At 41.8% G+C, this 17355-nt stretch overlaps 1 protein-coding gene across 2 annotated transcripts in view; it reads left to right on the top strand.

Annotated features, from left to right (window-relative positions):
- Positions 1-17355, top strand: part of Ulk2 (unc-51 like autophagy activating kinase 2) — a 109049-nt gene that overhangs the window by 87490 nt on the left and 4204 nt on the right. Inside the window, exons 21-26 of one of the 2 annotated variants that reach the window (XM_045130961.1) lie at positions 957-1112; positions 9011-9219; positions 13781-13959; positions 14776-14894; positions 15503-15660; positions 16841-16976. In XM_045130961.1, the coding sequence (XP_044986896.1) occupies positions 957-1112; positions 9011-9219; positions 13781-13959; positions 14776-14894; positions 15503-15660; positions 16841-16976 (957 nt within the window). The remainder of the gene's footprint in view (positions 1-956; positions 1113-9010; positions 9220-13780; positions 13960-14775; positions 14895-15502; positions 15661-16840; positions 16977-17355) is intronic. The other variant, XR_006632912.1, reaches the window with a different exon arrangement.

The following is a 17355-nucleotide window of genomic DNA, read 5'->3' as shown; positions in this document are numbered from 1 at the left end:
GTTCCCCAGTATGCACATAAAGCCAGATACCAAAAGTGGTGCACTCATCTGGAGTTCATTTGCAGCAGCTATAGGCCCTGGTGTACCCATTCTCGTTCATTCATTCATTCATTCTCTCTCTCTCCCCCCTCTCCCTCTCTCTCCCTCCCTCCTTGCAAATAAATAAATATTTTTTAAAAAATCTAGACCTTTTCATATATGAAAAGTCAATTCAAAACACATCAAGGACCTAAACTAAACACTTGAACAAATTGTTATAGACAAATGGGCTGGAGGCCCATTTTCATTCATATTCTCTCTCTCTCTCTAATAAAATAATAAAAAAAAAAAACTAGAAGGATCCAGGCATGATGGTGCATGCCTTTAATCCCAGCACTCAGGAGGCAGAGGTAGAAGGATCGCTATAAGTTTGAGGCCACTCTGAGACTACATAGTGAATTGTAGGTGTGTTGGAGTCCCTGGCACACCCATTCTGTCTCTCTTGTCTCTATGTCTCCCTGCTTCTAAATAAATAATAAATAAGAATATTTTGGGCTGGAGAGATGGCTTAGTGGTTAAGTGCTTGCCTGTGAAGCCTAAGGACTCCGGTTCGAGGCTTGATTCCCCAGGTCCCATGTTAGCCAGATGCACAAGGGGGCGCACGCGTCTGGAGTTCGTTTGCAGAGGCTGGAAGCCCTGGCGCGCCCATTCTCTCTCCCTCTATCTGTCTTTCTCTCTGTGTCTGTCGCTCTCAAATAAATAAATAATTAATTAAAAAAAATATTTTGGAGAGGCGCTGGAAAGATGGCTTATCAGTTAAGGTGTTTGCCTATAAAGCCTAAAGACTCAGGTTTGATTCCCTGGACTGATGTAAACCAGATGTACAAAATGGCACATTTGTTAAAAGTATGTCTCCTTAGTCCTCCTTCCATATAGGAACACCAGAAACATAATGCGTCTTGCAAACTTTTTTGCAGCTCCTGCAGGAGCCTGTGGTGTTGTACTAGCACTGCCACCAGCAGCAGGAGCAGCAGCAAGTCCCAGGGCTGTCCTGTTCACCGTGGGATCTCCTCCACACAGTGCCACAGCCCCCACCTGTACCCAGATGGTCCTCCGAACAAGAACCACCTCAGGTGAGGAGCATTTGTTAAGTGCTTAATGTGGCTGGTTCAGAGAGTTCCATAGCATTCAACTTAGATAAGTCACTTCACTGCTCTGGGCTTCAGTTTCATTCTCAGTAAAGTGAATATTGCTATTTTCTTTTAGGGATTATTTATTTATTTATTTTTGGTCTTTCGAGGTAGAGTCTCACTTTAGCCCAGGCTGACCTGACACTCTGTAGTGTCAGGGTGGCCTCAAACTCATGGCGATCCTCCTGTCTCTGGCTCCTCTAGTGCTGGGATTATATCAGAAGTAAATGGGGCAACATTTGTGAGGGAACGTCTTTGTAATATATAAATATATATAAATGTATGAATCTACAAGTATTTGTTCATATGTGATACATTGTAATATACAATATAAATGTGACTTGTCTATAAAGAAACAGTTATATATCAAACAGCACTTTTTAGCTTATATGATGAAATCTTATTTTTGTATATCTAAAAAGTAATTTGTAATTGAGTTCAGTCCACCTCATGTAAAGCCTGCCATGTAAAGCCTAGTGCCAAGTGGCACATGTCTTTGGAATTTTAACTCTACCTACAACTATGGCAGGCGAGAATTCTACCACTGAACCACCCATGCACTACCTACCTGCAACTATGGGGTGCAGAGGTGGAAGAATCCAGAACTGGTAGTGGCAAACAATGAGAGAAACGCTGTCCCAAAGAAGGTGGAAGATGGCTGGGCATGGTGGCATAAGCCTTTAGTCCCAATACTTGGGAGGCAGAGGTAGGAGGATTACTGAGTTCAGGCCACTCTGAGATTACATAGTGAGTTTCAAGTCAGCTTGGGCTAGAGAGACCTTACTCTGAACCCCCCCCCCAAAAAAAAAGTGCTTGCCTGCAAAGCCTGATGGCCCCAGTTCGATTTCCCAGTACCTACATATAGTCAGATACACAAAATGGCATAGGTCTGGAGTTAGTTTACAGTGGCAAGACACCCTAGCATGCTCATTCTCATTCTCTTGCTCTCCCTTTCTCAATTAAAAATAAATAGCTGGGTGTGGTGGTGCATGCCTTTAATCCCAGCACTCTGGAGGCAGAGGTAGGAGGATTGCCATGAGTTCGAAGCCACCCTGAGACTACATAGTGAATTTTAGGTCAGCCTGGGCCAGAGTGAGACCCTACCTTGAAAAACTAAAAATAAATAAATACATAAAAATTTTTAAAAAGTTTTATTTATTTGAGAGAGTGAGAGAGAGAATGGGTGTGCCAGGGCCTCCGGCCACTGCAAACAAACTTCATATGCATGTATCACCTTGTGCATCTGGCTTATGTGGGTCCTGGGGAATCGAACCAGAGTCCTTTGGCTTTGAAGGCAAATGCCTTAACTGCTAAGCCTTCCCTCCAGCCCGTAGAATGTTTTTATTTGTTTGTTTGTTTGTTTTTAAAGGTGGAAGAGGGTTGGGGAGATGGCTCAGTGGCTAAAGGAGTTTGCTTGCAAAGCCTTCTGGGCTGGGTTCGATTTCTTAGTCCTCATATAAAGCTGGACACACAAAATACAGTGCTTACTGGCAGTGGCAAATTGCACACGCACGCGCGCGCACACACACACACACACACACACACACACTTTTTTTTTGAGTTAGGGTCTCACTCTAGCCCAGACTGACCTGGAATTCACTATGTAGTCTCAGGGTGGCCTTGTAATTTTTAAAAATATTTTATATTTTGAGAGAGGGAGAGAGAAGAAGAAGATACAGATGAGAGAGAGAGAAAGAGAGGAAGAGAGGAGAAGGAGGGAGGGAGGGAGAGAATGGGCATGCCAGGGTCTCCAGCCACTGCAAATGAACTCCAGACACATGTGCCATCTTGTGCATCTGGTTCACATGGGTCCTGGGGAATTGAAACTGCGTTCTTAGGTTTTACAGGCAAGCACCTTAACTGCTAAGCCATCTCTCCAGTCCTAATTTTTTAAAAATATTTTATTTCTAAGTTTTCTTTTAAAAGAAGGTGTAAGAAGAGCTGTTAAGATATGTAGAAGACCAGCAAAGGTGGCGCACACCTTTAATCCCAGCACTTGGGAGGCAGAGGTAGGATCACCATGAGTTTGAAGCCACCCTGAAACTACATCGTGAAGTCCAGGTCAGCCTGGGCTAGAGTGAGACCCTACCTCAAAGAAAAAAAAAAAAATAGATAAGTAAAAAATGTGTAGAAGATCAGAGACAAATGTAGAAGAGGAAATAATTTGTGGAACATTGATACAACACAGTCTCAGAACAGCAGAGGTTGTAACTGAGCAGGCTCATAGGACATACTCCAAATGGAGAAGTACGTAGCTGAAAGAGGAGCTCATGTTTATTATGAGGAAAAATACATCTTGTTTACCCTCAAGGTTATAGGTAAAAAGTTTAACTAGTAGCCAGGCATAGTGGCACACACCTTTAAACCCAGCACTTAGGAGGCAGGTAAGAGGATCACTCTGAGTTTAAGGTCAGTCTGGGACTCCTGCAGAGTGAGTTCCATGTCAGCCTGAGCTAGTGTGAAACTCTGCCTTAAAAAAAAAAAAAATCTCAAGTAGTTAGTAGCTAATTAAGGAACTTAAAGAAAGTACAACTGGGGTTGTTTCTTAAACCTAATCATCAAAGGAGTTTACACTTGCAAGAGAGTATTAGCAGGGGGGATGGAGAGATGGTTTAGTGGTTAAGCACTTGCCTGTGAAGCCTAAGGACCCCAGTTCGAGGCTCAATTCCCCAGGACCCACGTTAGCCAGATGCACAAGGGGGCACATGCATCTGGAGTTCGTTTGCAGTGGCTGGAGGCCCTGGTGCACCCATTCTCTTTCTCTCTATCTGCTTCTTTCTCTCTGTCTGTTGCTCTCAAATAAATAAATAAAAATTTTAAAAATTTTTTTAAAAAAAAGAGCATGGGAGCTGGAGAGATGGCTAAGGAGTTAAGGCACTTGCATATACAAAGAGTGTATGGACTGATCCTATGTAGGGAAAGAGCAGAGACAGAGTTAGAATTGCCAATTCTGCAAGTGAGGTAGCAGAGAAAAAATATTGCCAGCATGTCAGTCTTTTTTAAAAAGAACACATCTGGGCTGGAGAGATGGCTTAGCCATTAAAGCACATGCCTGCAAAGCCTAAGGACCCAGGTTTGATTCTCCAGGTCCCACCGAAGCCAGATACACATGGTGGTACATGCGTCTGGAGTTCATTTGCAGTGGCTGGAGGCCCTGGAATGCCCATTCTCTCCCCATACCTCTAATAAAGAAATAAATAAAAAGAACATACATTTAATCCCAGCACTTGGGAAGCAGAGATGGGAGGATGTGGCAGACAGCTTCAGGTTCACTGAAGTGCACTTCCAGACCAGGCCCATTTATGGAGGAAGGGATTTATTGAAGCTTACAGATCCAGGCAAGGTTCCATAATGGCAGAAGACTCTGGCCTGTCTTCACAGTCCAAGCAGAGAAAGAGAAGCACAAGCCTAAAAGCCAAAAGCCATACTGCACAGCACACTTCAGGAACTCCAGCTTGGCACACTTTGCATATCGTTAGATTGAAGTCTCAAACCCACCACCATACCTTAAGATCCACCCAGTGACACTGCCTCAAGCCAGGTGGCTGCAGATGCAAACTACAAACTAATAAAACACCAAATATATTGGGGACCATCTATTCAAACTACCACATTTTGCCCCTGGCCTAGATTCATAACCATCACACGTTGTAAATTGTACTCAGTTTAATTTCAAAGGTTCCCACAGTCTTAACCAATTTAAGATAGTCCTGTAAAATGAAACAAGTTAAATACTTTGAACACATAAAGGCACAGAGGAAACATTTTCAACTGGTATAATACATAGCAAGGAAAGACTAAAACAATGCAAACTCAACCACCATCAAACAAACATCAAACTTGTGCAGTGCAAGTTCAATATAACTTGCGACTGACAGTGTCCAGATTTTTTAATTCCATTTGTTCAGCTGGGCAGAGTATCCAGGGAACACTTTCATCTCAGGTCAATAGTGCGCTCTATGATAGTCCTTGTACAGTCCTGGTATATCCAAAACATCTTGAGGTCTTCATGCAAACCACGGTCCATCTTCCAAAGGCTCTTTCAGCCTATCAGGGCATCATGTCCTGCCTCATGCCACATCTCAGCAGCAGCTCCTGGAACCATGTGCAATTCACGGCCACTCCTCACATTTTTCATGCTTCCGAAACCAATACTGTGTGTGCAGGACACAGCCATATTCTTAATTTGTGGGGAAAAAAAAATTTAACCTTGAGAAGCAGGTTCCTTCTCCAATTAACTCTTTCCAAAAGAGTTTGCATTTCTATGATAGTCTTTCCTCAGGCATCCTGTCATCGTTTTAATGTAAAGCAGTTGGGCCATCTTCCTTAAGATTGCTGATGTGTTGACACTAGCACCTTTAGGAATCTAAACCAGTCTCAGTGCTTGTAATTTCAACTTGCTTGAGGTTTTCCAACTTAAAATCTTAAATATCTCAGTCTAATATCTTTAGCCAAGCACATCAGTCCATTACAAATTTAACCTTGACCACACTCTTTGGGCCTGGGCAGCTGGACGCAGCCAGCCCTTAAGCCAGTAACTCAGTTCCAACAAAGTCTTTCCTTCCCCTTAGAAAGTTCATAAGCTGGGCTGGAGAGATGGCGTAGCGGTTAAGCACTTGCCTGTGAAGCCTAAGGACCCCGGTTCGAGGCTCGGTTCCCCAGGTCCCACGTTAGCCAGATGCACAAGGGGACGCACGCGTCTGGAGTTCGTTTGCAGAGGCTGGAGGCCCTGGCGCGCCCATTCTCTCTCTCCCTGTATCTGTCTTTCTCTCTGTGTCTGTCGCTCTCAAATAAATAAATAAAAAATTAAAAAAAAGAAAGAAAGTTCATAAGCCAAGCCTCAAAGTTCAATGCTATCTGCACTTAGCATTCTCTAGCTCTCATAAGAATAGTCCATAAAACTTGGCTTACCACTCCAGAAGGCATCTTCACTTGCAAGCACCAAGTCCATTCCCATTCTTCCAAAACAAAGGTTCCAAAAGATCAAAATCTACATGGTCAGGTTCATCTCAGCCTGTTCTCAGTACCAACTTCTATAGCAGACAGCTTCAGGTCCACTGAGATGAACTTCCAGACCAGTCACAGTTATGGAGGAAGGAATTTATGGAAGCTTACAGATCCAGGGAAAGTTCCATAATGGCAGAAGAAGCTGGCCTGCCTTCACAGGACCAAACACAGAGAGAAAAGCACAAGCCTAAAAGTCAAAAGTCACACAGCACAGTACACTTCAGGAACTCCAGCTAGGCACACTTTGCATATCTTTAAATTGAAATCTCAAATCCACCACACACCTTCAGATCTACCCAGGGATATTGCCTCTAGTCAGGTGGCTGCAGATGCAAACTAACCATGAATAAAACACTAAATATATTGGGGGCCATCCACACTACCACAGAAGATCACTGTGAGTTTGAGGCCACCCAGAGACTACATAATTAGTGAATTCCAAATTAACCTGGCCTGGTACAAGATCCTACCATGAAAAGCAAAAAAAAAAAAGAAAAAAAAAAGGAACAGAAAATATATGAAAACAGCATAAAACAACAGTTTTTTTTTTTTTTTAAAGATAAGTCAGCAGTTCAGTGAACTTCCTACACAAGAATGAAGGTCTGAGACCACCCTAGGTAAAAATTCCAGAACGCTATAACCCTAGTCCTTTGGAGAGCACAGACCAGAGAAACATCATAAGGAAAAAACTAACAGGAGAGTGGTGGAGGGGCACACCTGATGTTGTCTCACAGGAAGCCACATCAGCACATGTATGTGCATAGACCACACAACACATACTAAGCACATGCAAAGATGTGGTGAAAGGAGAAGAGAAACACACCCAAGTTTGACTTCTCACCTCCACACATATACCATGGCATGTGTCCACACATATACACATAAACAAACGAACATATACATATGCACAAATAATAATATATGTGTAAAAATATTTAGGGCTGGAGAGATGGCTCCTGCCTTCAAAGCCTAATGACCTGAGTTCGTTTCCCTGGTATCCACCTAAAACCAGATGCACAAGGTGGTATATGTGCCTGAAGTTCATTTGCAGTGGCTGGAGGCCCTGGCATGACCATTCTGTCTGTCTCTCTGTCTCCCTCCTCTCTCTCCTCTGTCTCTGCTTGCAAATAAATTTAAAAAATTAATATATATTTAGATTGGACTTGAGTATGCATTGTTATATGTATTGTTTATGTGTGTGTCCTTTAGGTTCTTTCATTCTAAATAAGTTGCAAATTGAGATGTCTGTAGATTAATAAACATAAGATAGATAATATAGCATAGAGCCCAAATACTATTTCTAAAATGAAACTCTTTGATAAATAATAAAATACAGGCTGGAGAGAGAGTTCAAAGGGTAAAGTTCTTACCACTGAAACTGGAGTAGCCAAGTGTGATCCCCAGAGACCACTTAAAAAGCCAGAAGCTAGCTGAGTGTGGTGGCACACGCCTTTAATTGGGAAACAGGTAGGAGGATCACCATGAGTTCAAGGCCACCCTGAGACTATGTAGTGAATTCTAGGTCAGCCTGGGTTACAGCAAGACCCAACTCGAAAAACAAAAACAAAAAAGCCAGAAGCTATGGTGGGGTTTTCTAATCCCAGCATGCTGCCATTGGCTACCAAGATGGAGGCAGACATAGCTTCCTGGAAGCTTGTCGCATATGCAGCAAAGCACAGCATCAGAGCAAGAACTCAGAGACCCTGCCTGAAACAAGGTGAAAAGATTAGAGCACACCCAGAGTTGTCCTCTGACTTTTCCACATGCACTGTAGCACATGCCCACAATCACTCAGATATGCATACATATGAACATGCATGCATACACAAAAATAAAATGTTTAAATACCATTTTATTTATTCATTTATTTAGTTTTGGTTTTTCAAGGTAGGATCTCACTCTATGCCAGGCTGATCTGGAATTCACTATGAAGTCTCAGGCTGCCCTTGAACTCACAGCAGTCCTCCTTCCTAGGCCTCCTGCATGGTGGGACTAAAGGCTTGTGCCACCACACCCAGCTAAAATACCTTTTTATTTTAATGAAAAAAATAAATAAAAAATAAAATTACAAGGCTGGTGTTGAGGAAGTTAGTGCTGCTTTAGAAAGATACAGGCTATTCTGAGGAAGAGGGACTATGAAAATTCCATTCTTCTTTGTAGTACCACTTCGGAGTATTCATCATACAGAAATTATCCATCCCAAGGAGATGGGAAATGTATCTCATTATATTATATTTGCAGTCATCATCAGAAGCTGTGTACTCCAGATTGCTATATAAAGTTAGTGAATCACTTTACATCCATTGAGTTTTTTTGATTATGAAGTATGTGGAGCAAAGAGGAGAAATATAATGTATGTGATATAAATTGTGTATGGTGGAGACTGGAGAGGGTGGCTTAGTGATTAAAGTACTTGCCTGCAAAGCCTAATGACCTGGGTTCAATTCTCCAGTACCCACGTAAAGCCAGATGCACAAAGTGGCACTTGCATCTGGACTTTGTTTGCAGCAGCTGGAGGCCCTGGTGTGTCCATTCTCCCCCCCCACTTCTGTCTCTCTCTGCATGCAAGTAAATAAATTGTTTATAATATAAATTTGATTAGAACAGTTTCTAATTGTCTAAGAGGAAGCTGGATGTGATGGTTCATTATACATATATAAAAGAAGAAAAGGGAGTAAGGATGTTTATACATTCACATCAGATGAGAGGCAGAGATTTTCTTTGAATGCTTCCTTTATTCAGTAGGTTGTGTGCAGAGGAGGACCGTGTTTGTAAAAGCTCCTTGTAACCTAAGTTTGAAGATGTGCTGGTACATGTCCTGTGTCTCTTTGCAGTGGGCTCCAGCAGCTCGGGAGGCTCCTTGTGTTCTGCCAGTGGCCGTGTGTGTGTGGGCTCCCCACCTGGGCTAGGTTTGGGCTCCTCCCCGCCAGGAGCAGAGGCAGCTCCCAGCCTGAGATATGTGCCTTATGGGGCTTCACCACCTAGCCTGGAAGGGCTCATCACTTTTGAAGCCCCTGAACTACCAGAGGAGACACTGATGGAGGTAAGGGAGAGCAGAGTATCATGGTGTGCTAGTGAAGGTGACAGGGCCAACATCACCCAGTAGTTAGGAAGGGATGCTCTTGTTACTTTCTAACTTTTGTTTTTGTTTTGTTTTGTTTTCCAAGATAGGATCTTGCAGTAGCCCAGGCTGGCCTGGAATTCAATATGTAGTTTCATTCTGGCCTTGAACTTACACTGATACTCCTACCTCTGCTTCCTGAGTGCCACCACACTCAGCTGCACTTTAACTTTTATGATTGGAAAACATTGCTGGAATATTTTAACAATAATGTTGACAATGACATTCATCCATAGCAACCTCTGGTTCATAGGAAGTAATACATAAATGTATTATTTTATTTAATGCTTAGTTATTATTTGTAGGATGTATGTATGTATGCATATATTAAAGTTCAGACCAAGTTTAAAACTCAGCCATCAAGGACTCTCAGAGAGATGGCTGATGGTTAAGGTGCCTGCTTACAAAGCCAAAGGACCCAGGTAACTGCATAAAATCAGATGCATAAGGTAGCACGAGCACCTGGAGTTTGTTTGCAGTGGCTAGAGACCTGGGCATGCCTATTCCCTCCCTCCCTCTCTCTCTCAAATAAAATATTTTTTAAAATAATTAACTCTGTAGACCAACTAAGGAACAAATTCTCTCCGCATAGGTCCATTAACATTTCTATTTTGTGTATAAAATATTTTAACAAAACTTGGGCTGGAGGAATGGCTTAGTGGTTAAGGCACTTGCCCACAAAGCCAAAGGACCCAGGTTCGACTCTGCAGGACCCACGTAAAGCCAAATGCACAAGGGGGGGAGCACATGTCTGGAGTTCATTTGCACTGGTTAGAGACCCAGGCACACCCATTCTCTCTCTCTCTTTGAAATAAATAAATAAATAATTTTAAAACATTTTAACAAAACTTCATATATTATGTGCAACTTTTTATTTTTATTTATTTTGTTTTTTTGAGGTAGGGTCTTACTCTGGCCCAGGCTGAGCTGGAATTCACTATGTAGTCTCAGGGTGGCCTTGAACTCACAGCGATCCTCCTACCTCTGCCTCCCTAGTGCTGGGGTTAAAGGTGTGCGCCACCATACCTGGCATGTATGAAACATTATGAAACTTTTTTTTTTTTTGGTTTTCTTTTTTTTTCCCTTCGAGGTAGGGTCTCACTCTAGCCCAGGCTGACCTGGAATTCACTATGTGATCTCAGGGTGGCCTCGAACTCACAGCAGTCCACCTATCTCTGCCTCCCTAGTGCTGGGATTAAAGACTTGCGCCACCACACCTGGCTGTATACAACACTTTAGTAGTGAGTTTCCTAGTAATTTTAATAATAACTTTGAAAGTACATGATCCAACCTAGAGTTGGAAACAACAGTCTGGAGCTTTTGAGTCTCCCAGATCAGACCTAAATTACGTCCTTGCCCATCATCCACTGCAGTATAGCACATAGTCCGATATGCTGCTACAGAGCAGAGAGGCATTCACAGTCTACTGTTTAATCTTCTTAATTCTACAAAGATGATTATCTTTTAGCCTTAAAAGTAGAGAAACTTGGGCTGGAGAGATGGCTTAGTGGTTAAGCGCTTGCCTGTGAAGCCTAAGGACCCCGGTTCGAGGCTCCATTCCCCAGGACCCACGTTAGCCAGATGCATAAGGGGGCGCACGTGTCTGGAGTTTGTTTGCAATGGCTGGAGGCCCTGGCGCGCCCATTTCCCCCCCCCCTCTCTCTCTGCCTCTTTCTCTCTCTGTTGCTCTCAAATAAATAAAAATTAAAAAAAATTTAAAAAAAAGTAGAGAAACTCTCGGTCTTTCTTGAGATTTCAAAACTCATTTATAGCTAAAGAAGAAAACTAAGTTGAGAATGCTTGTTTTCTTAGTTATTTGCTTGCATGCATGTGTATGAGCCTGCAGGGCCTCCACAAAGGCCCAGCTCCCAGAATACCTATTTTATTATTTATTTATTTATTGTTTGTTTGTTTTCTAGGTAGGGCTTCACTAGAATACCTATTTTTTTCCTCAATTTTTATTAATATTTTCCATGATTATAAACAATATCCCATGGTAATACCCTCCCTCCCCCCATTTTCCCCTTTGAAAGTCCATTATTTTTCATATCTAAAAAGACATTCCAAAAGCCAGGTGTGTTTTCACATGCCTTTAACCCCTGCACTTAGAAGGGATTGCTGCGAGTTTAAAGGCAACCTGGGATTATAGAATGAGTTCCAGATCAGCCTGAGCTATAGTGAGAATCTACTTCAATAAAAAGACATGCCAGGACTGAAGAGATGGCTTAGTAGTAAAGACACTTGCTTGAAAAGCCCAGGTTCAAGTCCCCAGTACCCATGTAAAACCAGATGCACAAAGTAGTCTTTGCATCTGGAGTTCATTTTCACAGCTAGAGACCTGGCACATCAGTTCATTCCTTCTCCCTTTCTCACTCTCCCCTTCTTTCTCTCTCAAATACATAAAAATTTATGTTTTCAAAAAGATAGGCCACCAGTGGTGGTGCACGCCTTTAATTCCAGCACTCGGGAGGCAGAGATAGGAGGATTGCCATGAGTTCAAGGCTACCTTGAGAATGCAGAGTGAATTCCAGGTCAGCCTGAGCTAGAGTGAGACCCTACCTCGAAAAACAAAAAACAGACAACAAAAAAAGAAGATATGCCAACCATAGGATGCCTGTCTGTATTCCTGTCTATGAAGTTATAGAAAATCAGAGCTTTGTAATTGTTAATCACTGTTAACTAACAAACTACCAGAAACTAAAAAAAAAAAAGAAAGAAAAGAAAAGAAAAAGAAGAAAAACTCTAGAATAGTATATTAGTAGAATTCATAGAACTATTAAGAAGTATGATTTTAAGGGTCTGGAGAGATGGCTTACTGGTTAAGGCATTTGCCTGCAAAGCCAAAGGATCCTGGTTCGACTCTCCAGGACCCACATAAGCCAGATTCACAAGGGGTCACATGCCTCTGGAGTTTATTTGCAGTGGCTGGAGGCCCTGGCATGCCCATTCTCTCCCTCCCTTCTTTCCTCCCCCCCCCCCCCGGCCTCTTTTCTCTCAAATAAATAAAATTTATATTTGTTAAAAAAAAGTGTGATTTAAAGGTCGGGCGTGGTGGTACACGCCTTTAATCCCAGCACTCGGGAGGCAGAGGTAGGAGGATTGCCATGAGTTCAAGGCCACCCTGAGATGACAGAGTTAATTCCAGGTCAGCCTAGACCAGAGTGAGACCCTACCTCGGGGAAAAAAAAAAAAAAAAAAAAAAAAAAGTGTGATTTAAGCCAGGCATGGTAGTGCATGTCTTTTAATCCCAGCACTAAGGTGGGAAGATAAGGAAGTCAAAGATAGCCTAGGGTACATAGCAAGACCCCACCTCAAAAAATAAAATAAAAACCAGTGTGATTTAGTGTAAAGAGTGTCCTTGTAATCTTGATGCCTATTTTGTCTTCATTTTGTCCCAGCTATATTAATTCAGTGGTTCCATTTTGAGTTTTTAATTCTGTTTTGGGTTTTGTTTTTCTCTGATAAAATCACAGTGGCTTCTCTTTGGAGCTTTCTTAACATGGGTGCTTTGAAACACAGACAAATGATATGTACATAACTACAAATAGTGGGTTTCCATCTGGCTTCCCACCCACCCCTTCCTCTCTTAAGCTTGTCCACCTCCAGTGTTCTTCTTCCCTTACTCCGATATCACATGTGTTCTACTAGTCTCTCCCATTAGGTGCTTCTTCCCCCATCCTCTTCTTCCTTCCTTGCCTCTACAGACACTTACTCCAACTTAAACACACAGATCTGAAAAGACAACACTAGAATCTAAATATTAGAAAGAACATGTAGCATTTGTCTTTCTGGGCTTGAATAACCTTACCTAGCTTTCTAGTTCCATTCATTTTCCTGCAAATTTTGAAAATTTCATTTTTATTCTCAGCTTAATAAAGTATTGTGTTTCTAATACCACATTTTCATTATACATTCATCTGTTGGTGGACATTGAGACTGATGCCATTGCTTAGCTTCTGTGAATACAACATCAGTGAGCCTGCAAGAGCACATATGTATAAAGTCCTTTAGATATACATGAAGTTCACATAGCAGGGTCATACAGACGTTCTATTTTCAGCTTTTAAAAAAAAAATCTTTATTTTTGTTTATTTATTTGAGAGTGACAGACAGAGAGAGAAAGAGGCAGATATAGAGAGAGATAATTGGCATGCCATGGCCTCCAGCCACTGCAAACGAACTCCAGACATGTGCGCCTCCTTGTGCATCTGGTTAACGTGGGTCCTGGGGAATCAAACCTCGAACTGGTATACTTAGGCTTCACAGGCAAGCGCTTAACTGCTGAGCCATCTCTCCAGCCCTATTTTCAGCTTTTTGAGAAACCTCTAAATTTATTTTCATAGTAGCTATACCAGTTTATGTGTTTACTAACTTACCAACTTTATATTAGTCAGCTTTTATCATTCTGACATTCATCTTGAGTGTGGAAAAGCATTATATGCAGAAATCCTTTAAGTGTTGAAGATACATTGCCTTCCTGCAGCGAGAACACACAGATACGTTACGCCATTTGAACACGATGCTGATGTTCACCGAGTGTGTGCTGGACCTGACAGCTGTGCGGGGTGGGAACCCTGAGCTGTGTACATCTGCTGTGTCCTTGTACCAGATTCAGGAGAGTGTAGTTGTGGACCAGATCAGCCAGCTAAGCAAAGACTGGGGGTAGGTGCCTCCTCTGCTACTCATATTCAACTTTGCTTTCTATAAACACATATCTTAAGATGTAGTAGGCATTGTCATTGCTGAAAGTCATAGCTCATAAAAAGCTGCAAGGTAGCCGGGCATGGTGGTGCATGCCTATAATCCCAGTACTCGGGAGGCAGAGGTAGGAGGATCACCATGAGTTCAAGGCCACCCTGAGACTACATAGTGAATTCCAGGTCAGCCTGGGCTACAGTGAGACCCTACTTCAAAAAACCGGTGGTCAAGTGCTCTTTCAGTGCAAGCATGAGTGCCTTAGGGGGCCTAAGACTGCCAGTTTGAATCTCCAGATCCCATGTAGTCAACTGAGCATGGCCTCACATGCCTATAACCCTAGTCCTGCAGGGGATCAGAAACCCAAGAATGGTGATGCCACACAGTCTGTGAAATTAATAAAGAGACTCTGGCTCACAAGCGAGACCAAGCACAAAGAGCACCTGGCACTGCTCCAGCCACCGTGGGTTGGAGGAGCACAAACACTCCCCCCATCATATCTCAGAAGAGCCAATGGGGCACCAAACCATCTTTCTCTCCCTCCCTCCCTTTCTCTCTCTCTCTCTCTCTCTCTCTCTCTCTCTCTCTCTCTCTCACACACACACACACACACACACACACACACACACACTCACGGTTACTTAGGCAGGAGGATTATTTTGAGGTCTACATGAGCCCTCCCCCCAAAAGAACAAGATATACCCTTAGCACGGCTGTTTTGATGATGCCGAGTCTTTGAGGTTTATTGCCAAGATAACACTGTCCTCCTGTCTTCTGCTATAGGCGGGTGGAGCAGCTGGTGTTGTACATGAAAGCAGCACAGCTGCTGGCAGCTTCCCTGCATCTCGCCAAAGCTCAGATCAAGTCCGGGAAACTGAGCCCCTCCACGGCTGTGAAACAAGGTACAGGTGCAGGTGGCAGTGTGTGGCTCCAGGGCCCTTGGACTCATGCCTTCTACATCCACCAGGAAAGAGTCTGTGATGAGGAATTACTGAGTTATTCAGTGTGTTGTTGTTTTTTTTCTCCAAAGCCTGGCATGGTGCCACATGCCTTTACTATATTTTATTTATTCATTTAATTGAGAGAGGGAGAGAATGGGCACACCAGGGCCTCCAGCCACTGCAAACGAACTCCAGATGCATGTTCCCCCTTGTCCATCTGGCTCACGTTGGTCTTGGAGAATCAAACCAGGATCCTCTGGCTTTGCAGGCAAATGCCTTAACCACTAAGCCATCTCTCCAGCCCCCCCCCTTTTTTTTTTTTCAAGGTAGGGTCTTGCTCTAGCCTAGTATTCAATGTTCTTAACAGAGAAAAACAATGTTCTTTTTTCATTGTTTACTTGATCCACAGAGAAGTCATCTTTTCATACTGAAAGATTATAGAACCCAATTTCCAGTCCTTTCCTTCAGTGACCATTTGTATCTCTTCTAATATCAGAAGGAAAGGTGCATGCCACTTTGTTTTTTCTAGAAGAACATTAAAATGAATTCCAATTTAAACTTTGTTTCAGTTGTCAAAAATCTGAATGAACGATATAAATTCTGTATCACCATGTGCAAGAAACTTACAGAAAAGCTGAATCGCTTCTTCTCTGATAAACAGAGATTTATTGATGAGATCAACAGTGTAACAGCAGAGAAACTCATCTATAATTGTGCTGTGGAAATGGTAACTATTTTTTAAGGCTTAATATTGTATAACACTAGAGGACATATCTCTGAGTGTCTTTATTATTGAACAGCTACTTGAAATTATCTGTCCTTTAAAAAAGAGTTTATGTCCTATCCCCTCTCAAATGCCAAATATTGTGATTACTTCTTATGAAAGAAGTAATTGGAATTAACCAACATTTAAGGATTACTTAATATAATGCAATTTATTTAATAAACATTAAATTTTGGTTACCACATTTGATAAAATTTGATATTATAACTCCTTTTAAACTTGGCTACCATTGAGCATAATCTATTTTTATAGTTTGCATCTAAAAATATTAACTATCTGTTTCTGTATTTTCTGCTAAGAAATTTTGGCTTAAAAAAAATGATAGAGCCGGGCGTGGTGGCGCACACCTTTAATCCCAGCACTCGGGAGGCAGAGGTAGGAGGATCGCCATGAGTTTGAGGCCACTCTGAGACTACGTAGTTAATTCCATGTCAGCCTGGACCAGAGTGAGACCCTACCTCAGAGGGAAAAAAAAAAAAAAAAAAAAAACTGATAGAAAAAGTAGTGCTCTGTTAATGCACAAAAATTCATGTGCTTGTACTGACCTTATTGAAGTATATGCACTAAGTAACAACTGTGTTTTTCCTATTGTCTGGCTATAATATTCTCATTTTTCATTTGTCTCTACTGGGGGAAATTGCTCTGAAGAATATATAAAGATAGGAGCATTAAGTAAGTATCTGAATGGAGAAATTCATTAATTGGTCTTATTTTAGTACATTAACATAGTCTCCTCCATTCATCTGCTTGGGATTGCACTGTTATTACACTCTTGGACTTACTCTGAAAGATATTAAAGTGAATAGTCATGTGAAAATAACTTGGGAATGTAAGCTGATAAAAGTGGTGTGTCCTATATTGCTATACACTATTGATAGGAATGATATGTGTTATATCACTCTACTGCAATAAGCATTATAAGAATTTTGTGCTAGGAAAAATCCCTTCATAAGAATTGTTTTGCTTTTTTTTTTTATACTAACTGATTTCTGACTTCTTATGCAGTTTATTAGACTATATCAATTCATCAAACTATTTTAATTTTATTATTTAAGGTATATTACCCAAATGAATTTATATTTTCTTAGAAAGTTGAGAATCTTGTTTTGTTGACTGGTTTCAGGTTCAGTCTGCAGCCCTGGATGAGATGTTTCAGCAGACTGAAGATATTGCTTATCGCTATCATAAGGCAGCCCTCCTTTTGGAAGGCCTAACTAAGATTCTGCAAGACCCTACAGATATTGAAAATGTACATAAATGTAAGCTGACTTCACAACAGTCTTCCCTTATCTGCAGCTTTGCTCTCCACAGTTTCATTTACACAGTGTCCAACCAAGGACCAAAAATATTAAATGGAGGGCTGGAGAGATGGCTTAGCAGTTAAGGTGCTTGCCTATAAAGCCTAAGGGCCCATGTTCTACTCTCTAAATCCCACATTAGCCAGATGCACAAAGGTGAGGCGAGCATAGTCGCACATGCCCACTAGGTGGCACAAGCATCTGGAGTTCAATTTCAGTGGCTGAGGCCATGGCATACCAGCTCTCTATCTCTCCCTCTCTAAAAAAATAAATAAAATTTAAAAAATATTAAATGGATAACTCCAGAAATAAACATCCCTTAAGTTTTAAAGTCTGCACT

This window comes from Jaculus jaculus, chromosome 12 (assembly GCF_020740685.1).
Source record: "Jaculus jaculus isolate mJacJac1 chromosome 12, mJacJac1.mat.Y.cur, whole genome shotgun sequence".
Classification (NCBI taxonomy): domain Eukaryota; kingdom Metazoa; phylum Chordata; class Mammalia; order Rodentia; family Dipodidae; genus Jaculus; species Jaculus jaculus.
The sequence above is the reverse complement of the archived record's forward strand: the minus strand, read 5'-3'. Positions and strand labels throughout refer to the sequence as shown.